The sequence below is a fragment of the Nerophis ophidion genome, linkage group LG15 (assembly GCF_033978795.1).
Source record: "Nerophis ophidion isolate RoL-2023_Sa linkage group LG15, RoL_Noph_v1.0, whole genome shotgun sequence".
Lineage (NCBI taxonomy): Eukaryota > Metazoa > Chordata > Actinopteri > Syngnathiformes > Syngnathidae > Nerophis > Nerophis ophidion.
The window spans coordinates 31,665,694-31,688,685 of NC_084625.1; the positions used below are offsets into that span (position 1 = coordinate 31,665,694).

The window sequence follows — 22,992 nt, forward strand, 5'->3', positions numbered from 1 at the left end:
AGCGAGCACACATACTGGAGGCAGGATTGTGTCTGTGTGGCAGGGCGTGCATTTTAAACCGGGTACATTTCTCTAGTTGGCTGACCACGTCAACACCAGAGGTTGTCGACATAACCGTGGCTTGCACATTGACCCGTGACATTCGCCAGCAACATAAGGAGACGGGGGGTGATAAAGGATCTTCCGACAAACAGTGTGCATTTTTTTAGTTGGCTGATTCACGTTGACAAAAGGTGGTTGTCGACATTAGCGGTTGTCAATGTAGCCATTGCTTGCACATTTACTCGTGGATTTCACCAGCAACATGACGAGACTTTCAGATTTTCAGTCAAACATGGTGCATTTTTTAGTCGGCTGACTCACGTCAACAAAAGCGGTTGTCGACATAAGCGGTTGTTAACACGGCCATGGCTTGCGCATCTACTTCCGACTTTTGCCAGCAACGTAAGAAGACTGGGCAATCAAGGATATAATACAGATGGGGGACATTGTTTTTGTTGGTTGACTCCCACCAACATAAGCGGTTGTCGACAAGCCGTGACTTGGGCAATTACTTAGGATTTTCGCCAGCGACACAAGGAGACTCGGTGGTAAAGGATTTTATTACAAACGGGGTGCACTTTCTTTAGTTGTTGACTTATGTAGACAAAAACGGTTGTCGACATAAGCGGTTGACGACACAGCCATTGCTTGAAAAATGTACTCGTGGCTTTCAGCAGCAACATAAGGAGACGGGGAAATAAAGGATTTTCATTCAAACATTGTGCATTTTTAGTTGGCTGACTCACGTCAACAAAAGCGGTTGTCGGCATAAGCGTTTGTTAACGCGGCCTTGGCTTGCGCATTTACAATCGACTTTTGCCAGCAACGTAAGGAGACTGGGCAATCAAGGATTGTAATACAGATGAGGTGCGTTGTTTTTGTTGGCTGACTCATATCAACATAAGCGGTTGTCGACAAAGCCGTTTACTTATGATTTTCATCAGCAACATGAAGAGACAGGGAAAGAGAGGATTTTCATTCAAAAATGGTGCATTTTTAGGTGGCTGACTCACGTCAACAAAAGCGGTTGACAACATAAGCGGTTGTTAATGCTGCCTTGGCTTGCGCATTTACTTCTGCATTTTGCCAGCAACGTAAGGAGACTGGGCAGTCAAAGATTTTAATACAGATGGGGCGCATTGCTTTTTTTGGCTAACTCCCATCAACATAAGCGGTTGTCGACAAAGCCATGTCTTGGGCATTTACTTTGACTTTTGCCAGCGACACAAGGAGACTGGGTGGTAAAGGATTTTAGTACAAACGGGGTGCACTCTCTTTAGTTGCTGGCTTATCTAGGCAAAAACGGTTGTCGATATAATCGGATCACCAGCATCATAAAGAAACTGGGCGATGAAGGATTTTAAGACATTGCATTTGTTTAGTGGGCTGACTGACGTCGACAAAAGCAGTTGTCAACATACCTGCTTGCCAACACAGCCATGTCTTAGACAATTACTTGGGAGTTTCAGTAGCAACTAAAGGTGACTGGGCGATAAAGGATATTGATATCAACAAAGAGCATTTTTTAAATTGGCTGCTTCACATTAACAAAACAGGTTGTCGACATAAGCGGCTATTGATATATACATTGCTTAAAGATTTATTTGCAACTTTCGCCAGCAAGATGAGGAGATTGTGCGTTAAAATATCTTAATACAGACCGTGCATTTTTTTAGTTGGCTGCCTCACATGGACAAAATTGGTTGTCAACATAAGCGGTTTCTTTCAAGTATCATCCCTGCATGACCAGGAATAGCTAAACATGCTTCACTACACACCGTAGCTCACCTGCGTCAAAATGTAAACAAATGCCATCGGTGGATCTACACCTAACATCTATTGTAATGATACCAAGTACAGGAGTGTATTTAGTCGATACTACTATGATTAGGTCGATATTTGTTGGCATCACAACGTCTTCTTTTGTTTAAAAAAAATATATATATTATGTTTATAAACTCAGGAAATATGTCCCTGGACACATGAGGACTTTGAATATGACCAATGTATGATCCTGTAACTACTTGGTATCAGATTGATACCCAAATTTGTGGTATCATTCAAAACTAATGAAAAGTATCAAACAACAGAATAAGTGGTTATTACTTTTTACCAGAAGTGTAGATAGAACATTTTAAAAGAGAAAATAAGCAGATATGAACAGTAAATGAACAAGTAGATTAAAAATATTTTTTCTACCACTTGTCCTTAATAATGTTGACAAAATAATAGGTGTATAAATGACAAAATATGTTACTGCATATGTCTGCAGACATATGCATATGTAAGTTCACCATTTTATTTAAGGACAAACTTTCAATAAGAAACATGTTTAATGTACCCTAAGATTGTTTGTTAAAATAAAGCCAATAATGCAATTCTTTGTGGTCCCCTTTATTTAGAAAAGTACCGAAAAGTATCTAAATAATTTTGGTACGGATACCAAAATATTGGTACGCATATTTTTTTTTTAGTTGGCTGATTCACGTCGAAGAAATCGGTTGTCAACATAAGCGGTTGTTGAACAATGGGGTGGGGAAAAAACGGCTGACAAGTCTACCACATACTGTAGGAAAAAACAACTCTGCCGTTTGCAAACACTGCTAAGCGATAATGATGAGTTTAATGCTAATGTAATATTTGTTGACATAAACGGGACAATTTTGGTTATCAAATTTCATGTTGACAAAACCAGTTAACAATATGTTGACGTTGCATTAAGCTGGGATTTTTTTAGCAATAAGAAGAACACGGAGAGTTGGGCGACAAACTGGAATGACCTAAACGGCAAAATCTTGTTTTTAATACGAATGATAGGGACAAGCCTAAATAAAATGTTAATTTGTGTACCTGCAGTTCCGACTGTTGGACCTGAGCAGCAGCAGTGGCCACCTGGTCCTCCAGGAAAGCCAGCTCTGTGTCTGAGGTCCCACTGCTGATACTGCGTGCACACTGCTCCAAGTCCCCCAGCGCCCCCTCTAGGCCATACACAGCCCCAGCAGCCAGGTACACCTAAACACGGGGGAGATGCGTTCAAGTGCAACTTGTCACTTCGAAGTTGGACAACACGTTTGCATTTACATTCTCCTCCATCTTGGTCAGCCTTTGGTCCAGTCTTCTGCTCTCAGAGCTGCTAGAGGCGCTCTGCGACTCCGACGGCGTGCAGACTTCCCCTCCCGCCTCTCCAATCAGCTCCTCGGTGGCGTTCAAAACCTTCAAAACTTCTGTAGTGATGCTGCAGAGAGAGGCCGCCGAGTACTTCTGCTTAATTTGTAAAAAAAAAAAAACACACACAGAGAGACACAGTAAAGGTGTCAGAGTACACAAAGACAAGAAAACCTACTAAACCTACCGTTTAACATTTTCATTACTTTCCTAAACTAAATATCAAGTTTCAAAACAGTAATCAAAATAAAAATCAATAAAAATGATCAAATGATCAAAAGATATCCATCTCTCTCTCTCTCTGTATATATACACACATACATATATACATAAATATATATCTATATACTTACATGTATATACATACATATGTATCTATACACATACATACATACATATATACATATATGCATACTTATGCAGTATCAAAAACAAAACAATTTTCACATATTTTTTTTATGAAATAAAATTATTTGTACACTTAAAATGCATTAAATAATATTATAATGATTATAATGATAATTAAATAAATAAATAACAATATCAATCTTAAAATAACCGTGAGTTATAGCTCTAAAAAGTAATTAAATACATTTAACAATATATATTCATGTACTTATTAATCTTTTTTTTTTAAATAACCGTGCAAAATCTTTTTTTTTTAAATAAAATAATTCTTGTTTATTAATCAACAAAACACTTTTAAAATGTGATCTGACAAAAAAAAACTGTCCAATATATTTCTTAAAAGGTATTATGTAAACAAAATATATTTTTTAAAGTAACTAAAATAAAAAATAAAAAAATGATTATACTTATACAATTACATGTTATACTTATATAAAACTATATAATTATAACAGAATTCCAATAACTATGTTCCATCCATCCATTTCCTACCGCTTATTCCCTTTTGGGATCGCGGGGGGCGCTGGTGCCTATCTCAACAACAATCTGCCACCGTGAAGCCCTAATAACAATGTTATTCAATATTATTAAAATAAAATACATTTCAAAACACTAAGCAAAATTAATAAAATTACAATTGTTTTATACATTTATTATAACAAATATGTCAAAGTCAATAAAGGTAAAACAAAAATTAACTTAAAATGAAATTTAAAAAAATCTATTTAACATGTATTAAAAAGCGGAAACTTTTCAATACATATATCTTTTTGTACATATTAAAATAAAAATATTTTGAGATCATTAAAAAAGTAATACTTAACTTAAAATGCAAAAAATGACCTTTTATTATTTTAAAGCATTTCAGGTTATCATAACAAAAAGTAAATAAGTAATTTTTTTAAACCAAAACTTAATAATCGCAAAATCTAAATACAATTGAAAACATTAATTTATTATTATTTATTATGAGTTTTTTTTATTATTAAAACACACACACACACACACACGCACACACACACACACACACACACACACACACACACACACACACACACACACACACACACACACACACACACACACACACACACACACACACACACACACACACACACACACACACACACACACACATATTATATACATATATATATGTATGCATGCATATTGTATGTATGTATGTATGTATGTATGTATATATATATATATATATATATATATATATATATATATATATATAAAACTAAGCACATTTAGAATATGATTACATTTTTTTTAATTATTATTTAAAGAATATGTCAAAGTGAATATGTATAACCAAAATTTAAATAAAATAAATAATATAACTTTTAAAAAATCAGAAACTTTTTAAATAAAAAAATGTTAATGATGACATACATATATCAATATATTTCTAAGTATTATTAAAACAAAAAATATTTCCAAATAACTGAGTTTTTATGTATAAAATAAAATAATTGTTTATTATGAATATATAAAATGCTTTTAAAATGTGATCAGACTAAAACTAAAATCAGTCCAAAATACGTATTGAATGTATTATTCAATTTAAATGTTTTGCAAATTACTAAAATAAAAATGAAAACAATATATATATTTACCTGTTATCCTTGTATAAAACTATATAGGTACATCCAAAATTTAAACAATATATTTTTTAATATAACGACAAGAAAATCATTTTCAAAACCCTATGCAAATTTTAAATACTACTACAATCTTTTCTATATACAGCATGAACTAAATAAAGGACTACAAACAATTTAATAAAATAAGAACATCAAAAATTGCAATAATTAAATAGGTTAACACTATTTTATAATATTTTTTATTTTTAAAACAACAACATATATGCATACATATTTTAAAATAAATTATATTGTGTATCATCATAAACAAAATGATGTTCAATGTGCAGCGCATTCCTTTTTGTAAACAATTCAGATGACTATAGCTGTGGATACATTTTCCATTTTAACAGTTTCATTATTTTCCTAAATTTCAAACTGAAATGCATTGTTAGGGTCAACATTGAAAGTGGGTGTCTATTAGGGCTGCGAATCTTTGGGTGTCCCACGATTCGATTCAATATCGATTCTTGGGGTCGCGATTCAATTATATATCGATTTTTTTGATTCAACGCGATTCTCGATTCAAAAACGATATTTTCCCGATTCAAAAGGATTCTGTATTCATTCAATACATAGGATTTCATCAGGATCGACCCCAGTCTCCTGACATGCTAGCAGAGTAGTAGATTTTTTTAAAAAGCTTTTATAATTGTAAAGGACAATGTTTTATCAACTGATTGCAATAATGTAAATTTGTTTTAACTATTAAACGAACCAAAAATATGACTTATTTTATCTTTGTGAAAACATTGGACACAGTGTGTTGTCAAGCTTATGAGATGCGATGCAAGTGTAAGCCACTGTGACACTTTTGTTCTTTTTTTTTATTTGCATAAATGTCTAATGGTAATGTAAATGAGGGATTTTTAATCACTGCTATGCTGAAATTATAACTAATATTGATACTGTTTTTGATAATATTAATTTTTGTTTCACTACTTTTGGTTTGTTCTGTGTCATGTTTGTGTCTCCTATCAATTGCTCTGTTTATTGCAGTTTTGAATGTTGCTGGGTCAGGTTCGGTTTTGGAATTGGATTGCATTGTTATGGTATTGCTATGTAGTGGTTTGTTGGATTGATAAGAAAAATTAATTTAAAAAAAATCGCTATTTTAAAAAATGAGGATCGATTCTGAATCGCACAACGTGAGAATCGCGATTCGTATTCGAATTGATTTTTTCCCACACCCCTAGTGTCTATAAAAGTTTGGATATAGACATTTAGAAGATGTTGCCAAATGTGACAATATGAAAAGTATATTCCACACTGGTTTATCATTACTAATGTCATCATAAGACTGGTTTTCAATGTATTTGAGTGAGTGATGCTCCATCCTGCATGTGTCAGTGAGGGGTAAATAAGTTCATAGACAAGCAGTGACCAAGCAGGTAAGGGAGACAGATCTTTTCTCAATAGCGAATCATCATGAGCTGAAGCTTTAATCAGTGACTGTATTGATCCCTCTCAGCACACACGGATAATGTGATAAAGAGCAAAGATAAGATGGAGGAAGACGGTCACAAAAAGGCTGAAGTTTTAGCAGGCATATGAAGGGCAGCACTATTTAATTTCCTTGAAAGAAATGTTCTGGGGTCTTCAAAGATCTGAGAACCACAAAATGGACTTCTAAAGATGTATTGACCTCATTGGTTGTTTATGAATGTGATTCAGCATGAACTGAGACATTTTTTCCAAAAGAGCAGTCAGAGCAGTCCTGCTAGTTTGTGACTGATTTGTGACAGTGAATATAAATAGACAATGAGAACATACTGTATGTCACACATGACAGACATGTATTACTCATCTTTACGAGTACGCACAGGTGAATATTCTTGTACCTGCCTGTCCATGTTTGTACCGCTCACCGTCCGTCTGTACATGACATACACCCAAACTTTTTACTCAAAGAGGTAACTAAAACAACATTATTAAACCTTAACGCCACTGCACACATATTGTCAAAATACTTGAAATGTAAAACTGAATATTGGTAAAAAATTGTCAATTGAAAATATCTATCTATAATTTTGTAAAAAAAAATTGTTGAAAATCACTTTCAACAACGTGTAAAAACACCTAAACAGGGATTTCGTGTAATGTACATGCTGAACATAAATGCATTAAAATGACACTCAATTATACAAACCCCGTTTCCATATGAGTTGGGAAATTGTGTTAGATGCAAATATAAACGGAATACAATGTATTGCAAATCCTTTTCAACCCATATTCAGTTCAATATGCTACAATGACAACATATTTGAAGTTAAAACTGATTAACATTTTTTTTTTTGCAAATAATCATTAACTTTAGAATTTGATGCCAGCAACACGTGACAAAGAAGTTGGGAAAGGTGGCAATAAATACTGCTAAAGTTGAGGAATGCTCATCAAACACTTATTTGGAACATCCCACAGGTGTGCAGGCTAATTGGGAACAGGTGGGTGCCATGATTGGGTATAAAAACAGCTTCCATGAAATGCTAAGTAATCACAAACAAGGATGGGTCGAGGTCACCAATTTGTAAGGCAATCGTCAAACAGTTATAGAACAACATTTCTTAACGAGCTATTGCAAGTAATTTAGGGATTTTACCATCTACAGTCCGTAAAATCCACAAAAAGTTCAGAGAATGTGGAGAAATCACTGCACGTAAGCGATTATATTATGGACCTTTGATCCCTCAGGTGGTACTGCATCAAAAAACGACATCAGTGTGTAAAGGATATCACCACATGGGCTCAGGAACACTTCAGAAAACCACTGTCAGTAACTACAGTTGGTCGCTACATCTGTAAGTGCAAGTTAAAACACTGCTATGCAAAGCGAAAGCCATTTTTTCAACAACACCAAGGAATGCCGCCGGCTTCGCTGGGCCCGAGCTCATCTAAGATGGACTGATGCAAAGTGGTACAGTGTTCTGTGGTCTGACAAGTCCATATTTGAAGTTATATTTGGAAACTGTGGACGTGGTGTCCTCCGGAACGAAGAGGAAAATAACCATCTAGATTGTTATAGGCGCAAAGTTCAAAAGCCAGCATCTGTGATGGTATGGGGGTGCATTAGTGCCCAAGGGATGGGTAACTTACACATCTGTGAAGGCACCATTAATGCTGAATGGTACATACAGGTTTTGGAGCAACATATGTTGTCATCCAAGCAACGTTATCATGGACGTCCCCGCTTATTTCAGCCAAACAATGCCAAGCCACGTGTTACAACAGCATGGCTTCATAGTAAAAGAGTGCGGGTACTTTCTTGGCCGGCCTGCAGTCCAGACATGTCTCCCATCGAAAATTTGTGGCGCATTATGAAGCGTAAAATACGACAGCAGAGACCCCGGACTGTTGAACGACTAAAGCTCTACATAAAACAAGAATGGGAAATAATTCCACTTTCAAAGCTTCAACAATTAGTTTCCTCAGTTCCCAAAGGTTTATTGAGTGTTGTTAAAAGAAAATGTGATGTAACACAGTGGTGAACATGCCCTTTCCCAACTACTTTGGCACGTGTTACAGCCATGAAATTATAAGTTAATTATTATTTGCAAAAAAATATATAAAGTTTATGAGTTTGAAGATCAAATATCTTGTCTTTGTAGTGCATTCAATTGAATATGGATTTGGAAATCATTCATATTTACATCGAACACAATTTCCCAACTCATATGGAAACAGGGTGTGTATTATCTTAAAATGTTTCAGGGTAACCATTATGTCAAAGTATACCCAAAATTAAAATACAAACAAAAAAACAGAATAAACTTAGTTTTTAAAAACTAAAATGTTGAAATTTCTTTTTGCATTATTGAAACAATAGTAAGCCTTGTTTAATGCAATTTTTTTCCTAATATAAAATAATTATTGTTTAATAATGATAAAGAAAGTATTTTTAAATATAATCAGAATAAGATAAACATTTGAACAATGTACTTCCTTAATAGTTTTAAAAATTCATTAAAAATTTATTTTTACGTATTAACACAAAATTATTTCTTGATGTTTTAATAAACAAAATGTTTTACCAGAATAATCATAGTTAAAATAATATATTTAATATTTTATATTCATTATCCTATACAAAATTGTGTTCAATGAGTAGCACATTACTTTTTGTGTGAATTTATATTCTTGTGAGAGGACTAAAAACAGCCATAGTTTTACTCCAAATAACATGTTCTATCAAATATTAATGCCGAAGAAAATACATCATCACAAAGAGTACAATGACAAAAACTCCAAAAATGGACTATGTCGCCTGCTTCTCTTGTGAGCATGCAGGAAAACATACAGGACATTACACGTGTGTTTGGCCAGTGCAACATGAGTCACCTTCTGTCAGTGACGCACAGGAATGACAATGGAATATGAACTTTCGTGCAGGAATATTTCGGTCATATTCATATCAGTTAAACAGGGGGGGGGGGGGGGGGGGGGGGCTGGAGCCTATCCCAGCTGCATTCGGGCGGAAGGTGGGGTTGCGGCCAAATATTAACAGTTTTACTCAATAAAACGCCATTCATCTATCCATTCTCTACGGCTTGTCCCTTTGGGGGTCACAGGGGATGCTGGAGCCAATCACAACTGCATTTGGGCGGAAGGCGGGGTACACCCTGGACAAGTGGCCACCTCATCGCAGGGCCAACACAGATAGACAGACAACATTCACACTCACATTCACACACTAGGGACCATTTAGTGTTGCCAATCAACCTATCCCCAGGTGCATGTCTTTGGAGGGAACCCACGCAGTCACGGGTAGAACATGTTATCTCCACACAGAGAGACCCCGAGCCTGGGAATGTAACCCAGGACCTTCTTATTGAGGGGCACGATCACGAACCGCTGCTCCACTGTATTGCCCAGGTGAACAGATGTGGTGCATAAATAAGTCTGCAACGTGACAAGTGAGGGGTTTCACTGCATAGACTTCTCTCACCTGCTGTAAGAGAGAGGGGAGCGACTGGTGCCTCTGCTGTTGCTGTGTGTCATTGTGTTGCTCCTGACACACGCACGCACACACAGAAACACACAAGCGAGCAGTGGAAAGCAGAATAAGCGAGGAAAGGAGACACAAATGAGCGGGGACAGACATCAGCAGTAAAGAATGAAGGGTGAAAGAAAGAGACATGTATTTACCTGGTTGTCAGACAGCACCCCCTCCTGGGAAGATGGCGTGACAGCAGGCGAGCTGGCTGCACTGGAGCCACTCCTCCATTCCTTCACCTCCTTGGTCGTGTCTCGTCGGTGTGACCTCTTGTTTTGTCTGTTCCTCCGCTCTCCTCTCTTCTGCTCCCGGTCATCCACCACTTCCTCGGGACTCTTCTCTGATCTCCTCTCCTTCACTTCCCCGCTCAGAGGCGGACTCTTAACAGCCTGCCTCGTCATCTCTTGTCCGTTCACTTGCAAGATGGGTTCGTTTGCTCTTAATCGGACACCGGACTTGGACTTTTCCCTTTCCGTGTCTTTGGGCTTCTGGTTGGCCCTCTGTCTGACACTTTCTTTATCCGTCTGCTTGTGAGCTGCCCACTTCTTCTCTTCCTCAGACGAGCTGCTCTCTCTGCTGTTGGTGCGACTCCTGACCATCTGGCTGATTCTGGACTGGAGTTCTTCTTCCAGGGGTTTAGCAGGGAGTGACACCAGACCCGAGCTGGTGTGTTTGGGCCCCGGAGTCGGTGAAAGAGGGCTAGTCGGGTACAATGAATTCGGTGCAACTTTGTCCAAATCTTGGGGCTCGGGTGTGAGGATGTCCTGGGCTGCAGTGCTAACTGATTCTGGCTGGTCCTCACTTAAGCTCCTCTTCAGTAAGTCATTGAGAAGAAAACCACTCCTCTCCTTGAAAGGACAATAATTTACACTTAGAACAGAAAAATATTAACAATACATTCAATTTATTGACAAAAAGAAGTCCACAAATTCATAAACGCGTCAATGCAAGTGCAGACTTCACGGTGCATATATGAGTCTATGAATGGTATAAATCAGTCAAGTAAAACCAGAGTGACGCTGTCTTTTTAGTCAATTTTGAACGCCAACTGTCTCCAAGTCGGAAACAATCCGAGGCAGAGTAAGGCGAGGCATCATGTTGGGAGGATTTGTCTGAAAATTGAGGATCCACATCCTACATGCAGCAGAAAATTAGGTTATTTAAGGGAACGGACATAAAGAAATTACCAGGGGTGTCCAAATTTTTTGCCCTGTGGGCCACATTGGATTAAAAAAATTGGGTTGAGGGGCGAAAGCCGACTGTATGTAAAGCAACATTGACATATGTGTACATATTTATATATATATATATGTATATATATATATATATATATATACATATATATATATATATGTACACAAACATACATATATGTATATATATATACATACATATATATACACAGAAAAATATACATACATATATACATACATATATATATATATACATACAGTATATATACATATATATATATACATATATATATATACATATATATACATATATATATATATATATATATATATATATACATATATACATACATACATATATATATATATACATATATATCCATATATATATATATATATGTATACATATATATACATATATATGTACATACATACATACATACATATATACCGTATTTCCTTGAATTGCCGCAGGGCATATAGTATGCGCCTGCCTTGAATTACTGCCGGGTCAAACCCGCTTCACCGCCTAGTCAAACTCGTGACGTCACGAATGACACTTCCCCTATCGTCATTTTCAACGTGGAGGAGGCTGATTTCAACACCGGTAATTTGAAATCGCATGAAGGGAAGAAGATTAAGAGCTATTCAGTAGGATTTAAGGTCCAAGCTTACATCACACTCAAATTTTTACTGCATGTGTTTAGTAAGTGCCGGACTGAGAAGAGGTTTTAAAATAATTAGCGCATGCTTACTTTTACCGTATGCCTTTGGTAAGCGCAGGAGTGAGAAGAGGTTTTAAATTAATTAGCGCCCCGGCGGAAATTCAAGAAAATACGGTATAAATATATAGGCACACAGCCTAACCCCTGTATATACTGTATATATATATATATATATATATATATATATATATGTATATATATATATATATATATATATATTAGGGCTGCGAATCTTTGAGTGTCCCACGATTAGATTCAATATCGATTCTTGGGGTCGCGATTTGATTAAAAATCGATTTTTTCGATTCAACCCGATTCTCGTTTCAAAAACAATATTTTTCTGATTCAAAACGAATCTGTATTCATTCAATACATGGGATCTACCCCAGTCTGCTGACATGATAGCAGAGTAGTAGATTTTTTTTATTTTAAGTTTTTATAATTGTAAAGGACAATGTTTTATCAACTGATTGCAATAATGTAAATTTGTTTTAACTATTAAACCAACCAAAAATATGACTTATTTTATCTTTGTGAAAACATTGGACACAGTGTGTCATACTTGCCAACCTTGAGACCTCCGATTTCAGGAGGTGGGGGGCGTGGTCGTGGGTGGGGCAGAGGCGTGGTTGGGGCGGGGGGCGTGGTTAAGAGGAGAGGAGTATATTTTTGTAATGTAATATTTTCTGTAATATTTGTCTAATCTTGAATGGGATTGTGCTGAAAATTTTAATTTCCCCTCGGGGATTAATAAAGTATGTCTGATTCTGATTCTGATTTACATCTACAATTCACCAACTCAAGTATTTCATATATATATATGTATATATATATGAAATACATGACTTTCAGTGAATTTTAGCTATATATATTAATTTTATTATATACGTATATAAATAAAATAAATAGTGGAATTTCAGACGGCACCTATCAAATACACAGTAATAAAAACACAGTTGTTCTACTAACTGTACTGTGCTTGCTGGTTACTAAAAAAACAGCAAAAACACTTACCTTTCACTATTTGAGTAACCTTTGTTCTGCCATTTATTTCTTCGTTTTGCTCGTCGACGGTGTAATATATTGGGTTGGAGTCAATAACCAGGCGAGATGATGAAGTTACGTCTCTTTACTGTGGGCTTCAGAACAGACTCCCTCACTTGCGGTCAGGTGCCCAACACCACGTAAATCGTTGGCCAATCAAAAAGCAACCCCAAAACACTATAGCCAACATTCACCAGGAGATGGCAACAGACAACATAGATCACTCTATTACAGACGGCGTCGCCATGGCTGTTAACTTTCTCATTCTTCTGCTTCGTCTCCTTGTGTGTGCAGTTTTTTATTCAACTCCGTAGATGTTGTAACGTGATTGGGCAGGCAAGCTGTTTGTATAGTGGGAAAGCGGACGTGAAAACAGGCTGTCCCCACTCAGGTCCGCAAGGAGCTGGAAGGGCCGTGGCCTCCAGCTCCGGCTGAATTTCGGGAGATTTTCGGGAGAACATTTCTTCCCGGAGGTTTTCGGGAGAGGCGCTGAATTTCGGGAGTCTCCCGCAAAATCCGGGAAGGTTGGCAAGTATGCAGTGTGTTGTCAAGCTTATGAGATGCGATGCAGGTGTAAGCCACTGTGACACTATTGTTCTTTTTTTAAAATGTTTTATATATGTCTAATGATAATGTCAATGATGGATTTTTAATCACTGCTATGCTGAAATTATAACTAATATTGATACTGTTGTTGATAATATTCATTTTTGTTTCCCTACTTTATGTTTGTTCTGTGTCGTGTTTGTGTCTCCTCTCAATCGCTCTGTTTATTGCAGTTCTGAGTGTTGCTGGATCAGGTTTGGTTTTGAAATTGGATTGCATTGTTATGGTATTGCTGTGTATTGTTTTTTTGGATTGATTAAAAAAAAAAAGAAAAAAAAAAAAGTTTTTTTTTAAAAGAGAGAATCGTTTCTGAATCGCACAACGTGAGAATCGCGATTCAAATTCGAATCGATTTTTTCCCATCTGTGATATACATATATATATATATATGTACATATATTTATATATATATATATATATATATATATATATATATATATATATATATATATATATATATATATATATATATACGTATATATACCTATATGTATATATATGTGTATATATGTATGTATATATATGTATGTATATATATATGTATCTCTTGATTGGATCATCCAGAGAATAGTGCTCGATACCGTGGTAGAGCGCAATATGTAGGTGTGGGAAAAATCACAAGACTACTTCATCTCTCCAGAACTGTTTCATGAGGGGTTCCCTCAATCATCAGGAGATTTTAATGGAAGCATTCACATACAATTTATATAGGGCACAGAGTGGGTGGGTACAGGCAGGTGTAGAGTGTGGTGATTGGCTCATGTGTAACACATGATCTCCTGATGATTGAGGGAACCCCTCATGAAACATTTCTGTAGAGATGAAGTAGACTTGTGATTTTTCCCACATATATATATATATATATATATATATATATATATATATATATATATATATATATATATATATATATATATATATATATATATATACATATATATATATATACATATATATATATATATATATATATATATATATATATATATATATATACATACATATATATATATATACACACACACATACATTTTTATATGGGTCTGGAAAAAAACATTCATGGAGAATACATTTAATTTGATTCCAGCTAATTTTGGACTTGTGAGTGATTATTTTTGAACAACTTTTGATGAGAAGAAATACACTTTTTTCCAGCAAGAAGCGCATCAAATGGTGTCACTGCTCACAGCCTGTGTATATTTGTATGTTTTCTATGGCTTGCTATTAAAAAAAAAGTACTGTCATGCTCTATATTTTCATTTGTATTATGGCTTGACAACAGCAATACTCATGCATGTTCTGTGTGCAATGTGTTACCTGAATGGACAGTGAGTAGTTCTGGCTCCCGGACCGGCTCTCGTTTGATGAATCCTTCTTGCTTTTCCTGCGCCGCCGTGACCTTCTAACTGGGTCGTTCTGCCTTTCCTCCGCCTCACTGCTGTCCCCCATCACCTGGAAATGCGGATTGTGAATCAAATAGGTTTTTATTTTATAAAGTGTTGATGATTGCGGTGGTGTGGAAGTGTGATGCATCATACTGAGAGGTGTTTCTAATATTGTGGTTAGCATACATTTCCAACCTTTTACTACTTTTGTGTGAAAATGTTAAGTCAACGCACCTTAGGGTTAAAGTTGACGTCCAATGCCCCTGAGAGGAGCGGGTACGGAGAGAGGTTCTGGTGAAGGTGTTGGTGGTAGAGTGGTTGGTGGTAGGGGTGCAGGTGTGTTTCGGATGCTCCTTTCTTCCGCAGCAAATTTTGAGGCGCTTTCCGAGGACACGTGGACAACGCCGACGACGCCTCCGAGTCGGAATTGAGGGTCTCCGTGTTTGTATACTGGCCAGAAGACGGTGAGGTGACAGGCAGATGCTGCGTGTAAGTCCACTCAGGGTCGTGCTGCGAGTCCGTGTAGTAAGTCTCGTCGGACAGCTTGCGTCGGAACTGTTGCAACGCCGCGCCCCAGCTGCTTTCTTCGTCCTCTTCTGAGTCCGATCCCATTCCGTCGTAGGCCGAGACCACGCCGGACTCCTTCTCCAAGACGCTGAAGACCAGGCTCTTCCTCTTGGTCAGCAGGCTGGGACGAGACAGCTGAGAGCTGTGGAGTGCGATCCAGTTGCCGTCTGGACTCTGGAGAACCGAGGACGCACCTGGTGGGTGAACCAGACAAATGCGTCATAAAGCAAATAAGCTGTAGGTTAGAAATGCAAGATAGATGACCACAATTTATCCATAAAGACATCTTTTGGGACTTCCTCGTTCGGAGTGGTATAGCTCGGTTGGTAGAGAGGCCGTGCCAGCAACTTGAGGGTTCTAGGTTCGATTCCCGCTTCCGCCATCCTAGTCACTGCCGTTGTGTCCTTGGGCAAGACACTTTACCCACCTGCTCCCAGTGCCACCCACACTGGTTGAAACGTAACTTAGATGGTTACATAGTTTCACACTGTAAAGGGCTCTGAGTCACTAGAGAAAAAGGGCTATTTAAATATATTTTAGTTAGCTGTTGAATAATGTGTGGAGTGTGTTTGGGAAATGACAACAATATTAGCACCATGTCAAAGAACATTGGCATATACAGCTATGGCCGAAGGCAACTTCCTAACCAAGTCTTTTGGACAGATCTAGGGATTGGCATCTGAACCGAAACGGTGCCACTTATCAGAAGCTTGAAATTTGGTAATTTTGTGTGTTAATGAGTTAATAAATGTTCATTTTTTTTAATCATAAAATATAATTTTTATTTAACATTTTAATGGTGAGCTGATAATGATAACGGTGCTGTCTAGTTGTCTTGATTTCTTACACTTTTGAGTTTCATTTGCAAGTATTATTTAAAGGCCTACTGAAACCCACTACTACCGACCACGCAGTCTGATAGTTTATATATCAATGATGAAATATTAACATTCCAACACATGCCAATACGGCCTTTTTAGTTTACTAAATTGCAATTTTAAATTTCCCTGGAAATTCTTCTTGAAAACGTCGCGTAATGACGACGCGTGACGCCACGGACTGTTAGGAAATATGAGCGCTGCACACACACACACACAGCTAAAAGTCGTCCGCTTTAATCGCATAATTACACAGTATTTTGGAGATCTGTCTTGCTGAATCTTTCTCAATTTGTTCAATTAATATTGGAGCTTTAGCATTTAACCACACAAGCACACGGTGATTCCTTGTTTAAAATTCCCGGAGGTGAAACTTTCCTATGGATCAGAGCGGTCAAGCGAACATGGATCCCGACTACATGTCTACCGGCAGTTTTCGGTGAGAAAATTGTGGTAAATTTTCGAACACGAATCTTTCATCCTTGCTCAAAATAATGGGGAAATTGTCAATCTCTCGGTCAGAATAGCTCTTTTTGTTGGAGGCTCCCATTAAACACAATGTGAATATGTGAGGAGCCATCAACATGTGACGTCATCGTCTGCGACTTCCGGTAAAGGCAGGGCTTTTCTGTTAGCGACCAAAAGTTGAAAACTTTATCGTGGATGTTCTCTACTAAATCCTTTCAGCAAAAATATGGCAATATCGCGAAATGATCAAGTATGACACATAGAATGGACCTGCTATCCCCGTTTAAATAAGAAAATCTCATAAAGTATAGTGGGCTTTGCATGCAGTTGCAATTTTTAAGACATTAAATGGCAGTAGTGTATAGACTACGTGGTATTGCCTCACTAGGAAGCAGCCTTTGCTAATAAGCTAGTTTTTTGTTGTGTAGTGTAAATATTGTATTTATTACTCACAAAACTGTTTTGATTGTGAGGTGTATCTTAGTTGCAGTTTTTGTTACCAAATTTGGAGGCTTTGAAATTGCTATGTAAAATTGCTAATGCTAATTAGTACTTCATTTATAGCAAATCCAATGTAAATTAGCATCAAGCTAGCACATTTTGAAAAAGTAAAGCCTTATTTGACGTTTGAGCGTTTTGTATCAGGCATACTGGCTTTGTTGGCTTTAAACATTTCAACTCTACCGAGAGGTACACTCAGAGTGCTTGTTTGCCCGCCAAATGTTTGATCTGGAGGCAATGTCACGAGCAACAAAAGTATGGGAAATGGCACAGTGAATTCGGTTAGTGCCTATTGTAGAAGTACTAAATTCTGTACCCATCCCTAGTGACCCTTGCTGTGTTAATGTATTCAGCATTAGTAATGCATGCTAAGCAGTCAAAGAGACTTAATGTTTTTTTGCACAAACTCCAATTCATGATAAAGTTAAAACATTTATTATAATTTACAATACATTTTAAAATGTATATATTATTGGCATACTGTTCTAAATCGCGAATTGTGACCTTAGCTCCGCACACGAAACACCTTAACAAACAGCAAACGGCGACAAACCCAACCCAGTGGGATAGATGAAATAAAGGGTTATTACTGGAATTGTCCAGTCGGTCGACACTCTTCCAAGTGGGCAGGGACGTGGTCTTGGCCTCCCTCTTCAGAGAGGAGTACTCCTGCAAGCTGCCGCCCTTGTCGACAGCCTCGTCCTGAGGAGCCTTCTCAGGAGAGTCGTCACTGGTGAGGGAGAAGGCTGAGCGTGAGCGCTGCAAATACAAACACACATACACACACATACACAAAGAAACAGAAAGGGACATACAGTAAGCACCACATAAATAACAAGAACGGCACCTTATGGATGGAATAAGGATTCAAAAACCGGTAGTTTGGATCTGGACCACATTCAATCCCATCAGTGCTTCCCCACGATATAAAATGTAAATTAATTGCAAAATATATATATTTTTTTAAGAAAAGTGTTCTGCACAGATTTAATGAATTCAATTTAAAGTGAGTTATTTTAAATACCTTGAACAATAGAAAATGTGGCACGCAGCTCAACATTTTTTGACCTAGTTCTAAATTGTTTTACTTTTTTATTATTAGGCATATTGTATATCTAACTACAGTTGTCCCTCGCCACATCGGACTTCAGCTTGTTAAAAAGCTCTTATTGTACATTTTTTGGTCCTAAATAAGGCATTTTTAAGCAAAATATCAATACCATAGTAGTATTAGAGAAGAGCAAACCAACCAGGGCACTCTGTTCAGTATTGTGGCCACTGATTGGCTCAGCCTCAGGAAGCATTAATTGGCTTAAAATATTTTTATAGCACTTTTCTTGCACAGGCAAGTGGCAAAAGTGTTGTAAAAAAAAAACAATAATAGAAGAAGAAAAAAAACACGCATTCACTCACACACACACACATACATACAAACACTATTGACAACAACAAACAAAAACAAAACATGGCATGGCACAAAGGATTTGAGGTAATACGCCACCTTTGAGACATCCATACTGGGAAAAAAATTAGAATTAACATTGTTGGGGGCAAAAAGAAAAAAAAAGAACAATATATATATATATATATATATGTCCATCCATCCATCCATTTTCTACCGCTTATTCCCTTGTGGGGTCGCGGGGGGCGCTGGCGCCTATCTCAGCTACAATCGGGCGGAAGGCGGGGTACACCCTGGACAAGTCGCCACCTCATCACAGGGCCAACATATATATATATATATATATACATATATATATATATATATATATATATATATATATATATATATATATATATATACATGGTAACCACTTTAGTATGGGGGGCATATATTAACCATTAATTAGTTGTTTATTAAAGTAACAAAGACTTAATTTAGAGTTATTTGGACACTAGGGTAACATATAAGGGTATAAGGGTTAGGGTTACTAATAAGCAATAATTCTGTTCTGAGGTCATTCAGGGAAGACTCTTGGTTAATGGCTTACTGGTTGTATAATAAGGCCATGCAGAATAAGGCATTAATAAGTATTTAATAATTACTAATTAAGAGCCAATATGTGAATTAATGAATGGTGAATATGTGTTCCCCATACTTAAGTGTTACCATATATATATATATATATATATATATATATATATATATATATATATGTATATATATATAACATAATATAACATTTGTAAAAATATAAAAATAAATAAAATAATATAAATATTACATTCATCAGTTAATACAAACATAACATTCAGAGAATAATAAGAGAAATAATAATGATTAAGATAAAAAATGAGGACAATACAATAATAAAATACAGATGTGCACCTGGGGATAGGTTGATTGGCAACACCAAAATTGGCCCTAGTGTGTGAATGTGAGTGTGAATGTTGTCTGTCTATCTGTGTTGGCCCTGCGATGAGGTGGCGACTTGTCCAGGGTGTACCCCTTTCCCGCCCGATTGTAGCTGAGATAGGCGCCAGCGCCCCCCGCGACCCCGAAAGGGAATAAGCGGTAGAAAAAGAAAGATGGATGGATGGATGGATGGATAGTGAAAAGCCAGATTTAAAAGGTGTGCCTTTAAACTTTTTATTTTTTGCTCTCTGCAGTCCTGAGGCTTTCTGGCAAGCTGTTCCACGGGTGGGGGCCATAGTGGCTAAATGCTGGATCACTGCAGGTCTTTGTACTGGTATTTGGTAAAGCTAAAAGGCCAGTGCCAGAGGACCTCGGGATCCGTGAGGGTTGATACGGTAAAAGCAGGTCAATTAGATAAAGGCGCAAGGCCATTAAGACATTTAAAAACTAATAATAGGACTTTAAAATTGACCCTGAAGCGGACGGGGAGCCAATGCAGCGACTTTAAAACAGGTGTAACGTGCTCCTGCCCTTTGGTTCTCGTCAGCACGAATGCAGCTGAGTTTTGTAATGATTGTAGATTTCTGATATTATTTCTGGGAAGGCCAGAGAGCAGGGCATTACAATAGTCTAGACGACGGGAAATAAAAGCATGCATTAACGCCTCCGTGTTTGCCTGAGAGAGCAACGGGTGGACTTTTGCTATGTTCTTAAGTTGAGAAAATTTTAAAGAAAAAATATTTTTAATATGTGGAATAAAAGTCATCTTTAAATGTTGAATGCTCTAGCTATAAAAATCTTTTATTTACAATTAATTCTGCGAAAATTAATTTATCGTGGTCATGTTTTTAACAGATTAACAGCGATAAACGATTACTGTATTCGTTTCTTAATCCACACCTTACTGTACTGTTCTGATTTTCTTTTTAATATATTTTCTTTTGTTTTGATTTGTTTTAACATGTCCAAAAATAAACTCATACTACAACTTCTACAACTATCCATCCATTTTCTACCGGTTGTACAAACCCCGTTTTCATATGAGTTGGGAAATTGTGTTGGATGTAAATAGAAACAGAATACAATGATTTGCAAATCTTTTTCAACCCATATTCAATTGAATGCATTACAAAGACAAGATATTTGATGTTCAAACTCATAAACTTAATTTTTTTTAGCAAATAATAATTAAATTAGAATTTCATGGCTGCAACATATGCCAAAGTAGTTGGGAAAGGGCATGTTAACCACTGTGTTACATCACCTTTTCTTTGAACAACACTCAATAAACGTTTGGGAACTGAGGAAACTAATTGTTGAAGCTTTGAAAGTGGAGTTCTTTCCCATTCTTGTTTTATGTAGAGCTTCAGTCGTTCAACAGTCCGGGGTCTCCGCTGTCGTATTTTAGGCTTCATAATGCGGCATACATTTTTGATGGGAGACAGGTCTGGACTGCAGGTGGGCCAGGAAAGTACCTGCACTCTTTTTTTTACGAAGCCATGTTGTTGTAACACGTGCTGAATGTGGCTTGGCATTGTCTAGCTGAAATAAGCAGGGGCGTCCATGAAAAAGATGTCGCGTGGATGGCAGCATATCTTGTTGCAAAACCTGTATATATCTTTCAGCATTAATGATGCCTTCACAGATGTGTAAGTTACCCATGCCTTGTGCACTAACGCACCCCCATACCATCACAGATGCCAGCTTTTGAACTTTGCGTCGATAACAATCTGGATAGTTCGTTTCCCCTTTGGTCTGGATGACACGATGTCGAATATTTCCAAAAGTAATTTAAATTGTGGACTCGTCAGACCATAGAACACTTTTCACTTTGCATCAGTCCATCTTAGATGATATCGGGTCCAGAGAAGCCGGTGGCGTTTCTGGATCTTGTTGATAAATGGCTTTTACTTTGCATAGTAGAGCTTTAACTTGCACTTACAGATGTAGCGACACACTGTGTTTAGTGACAGTGGTTTTCTGAAGTGTTCCTGAGCCCATGTGGTGATATCCTTTAGAGATTGATGTCGGTTTTTGATACAGTGCCGTCTGAGGGATCGAAGGTAACGGTTATTCAATGTTGGTTTCCGGCCATGCCGCTTACGTGGAGTGATTTCTCCAGATTCTCTGAATCTTTTGATGATATTATGGACCGCAGATGTTGAAATCCCTCAATTTCTTGCAATTGCACTTTGAGAAACGTTGTTCTTAAACTGTTTGACTATTTGCTCACGCAGTTGTGGACAAAGGGATGAACCTTGCCCCATCCTTTCTTGTGAAAGAATGAGCATTTTTTGGGAAGCTGTTTTTATACCCAATCATGGCACCCACCTGTTCCCAATTAGCCTGCACACCTAAGTGTTTGATGAGCATTCCTCAACTTTATCAGTATTTATTGCCAACTTTGCCAACTTCTTTGTCACGTGTTGCTGGCATCAAATTCTTAAGTTAATGATTATTTGCAAAAAAAAATGTTTATCAGTTTGAACATCAAATATGTTGTCTTTGTAGCATATTCAACTGAATATGAGTTGAAAATTGTCAGGACTGTGACAGGGATTTATTTTGCTTCTCCTACGCAAAGGATGATTCGCAGGGGCGAGACGTGAATGTAAGTACATTTTTTATTTATACACTATAATACAAAACAGGCAAAACAAAGGTCGCGCTCGGTGGCGGATAATAATCTATACTAAAAACTTTAAACAAAAACAGCACAAAGGCAGGACTATCTCTAAACAAACAGACGATACTATAAAAGGCACAAGGCAAACCAAAAACTAACACTGAGACATAAATACAAAGAAGTCTTACGTGGCGTGGTCAAACAATAAACAGCGTGGCAAAGCATGAGGGTCTGGCAAGGAAATGTAGGTGCGTGATCATGATGGTTCAACACAGTCCAGTAGGTAAAGTAACGAGGCCGAGGAAAGGAAAACAAATGAATTAAATACTGTTGTGGTAATTAGAAACAGGTGTGAGAGGCTGAGGATTGGGGCGTGACTAAGGGGA

The 22,992-nt window shown here is 37.1% G+C and overlaps 1 protein-coding gene across 3 annotated transcripts in view; it reads right to left on the minus strand.

Annotated features, from left to right (window-relative positions):
• The window catches only part of myripb (myosin VIIA and Rab interacting protein b), a 339,066-nt gene that overhangs the window by 11,740 nt on the left and 304,334 nt on the right, over window positions 1–22,992 (minus strand). Inside the window, exons 9-15 of one of the 3 annotated variants that reach the window (XM_061922021.1) lie at window positions 18,215–18,383; window positions 15,445–15,971; window positions 15,143–15,277; window positions 10,410–11,105; window positions 10,210–10,272; window positions 3,124–3,303; window positions 2,893–3,054 (exon numbers count right to left, since the gene is read on the minus strand). In XM_061922021.1, the coding sequence (XP_061778005.1) occupies window positions 2,893–3,054; window positions 3,124–3,303; window positions 10,210–10,272; window positions 10,410–11,105; window positions 15,143–15,277; window positions 15,445–15,971; window positions 18,215–18,383 (1,932 nt within the window). Of the gene's footprint in view, window positions 1–2,892; window positions 3,055–3,123; window positions 3,307–10,209; window positions 10,273–10,409; window positions 11,106–15,142; window positions 15,278–15,444; window positions 15,972–18,214; window positions 18,384–22,992 lie in introns of all 3 variants that reach the window. The other 2 variants (XM_061922023.1, XM_061922022.1) reach the window with 2 other exon arrangements.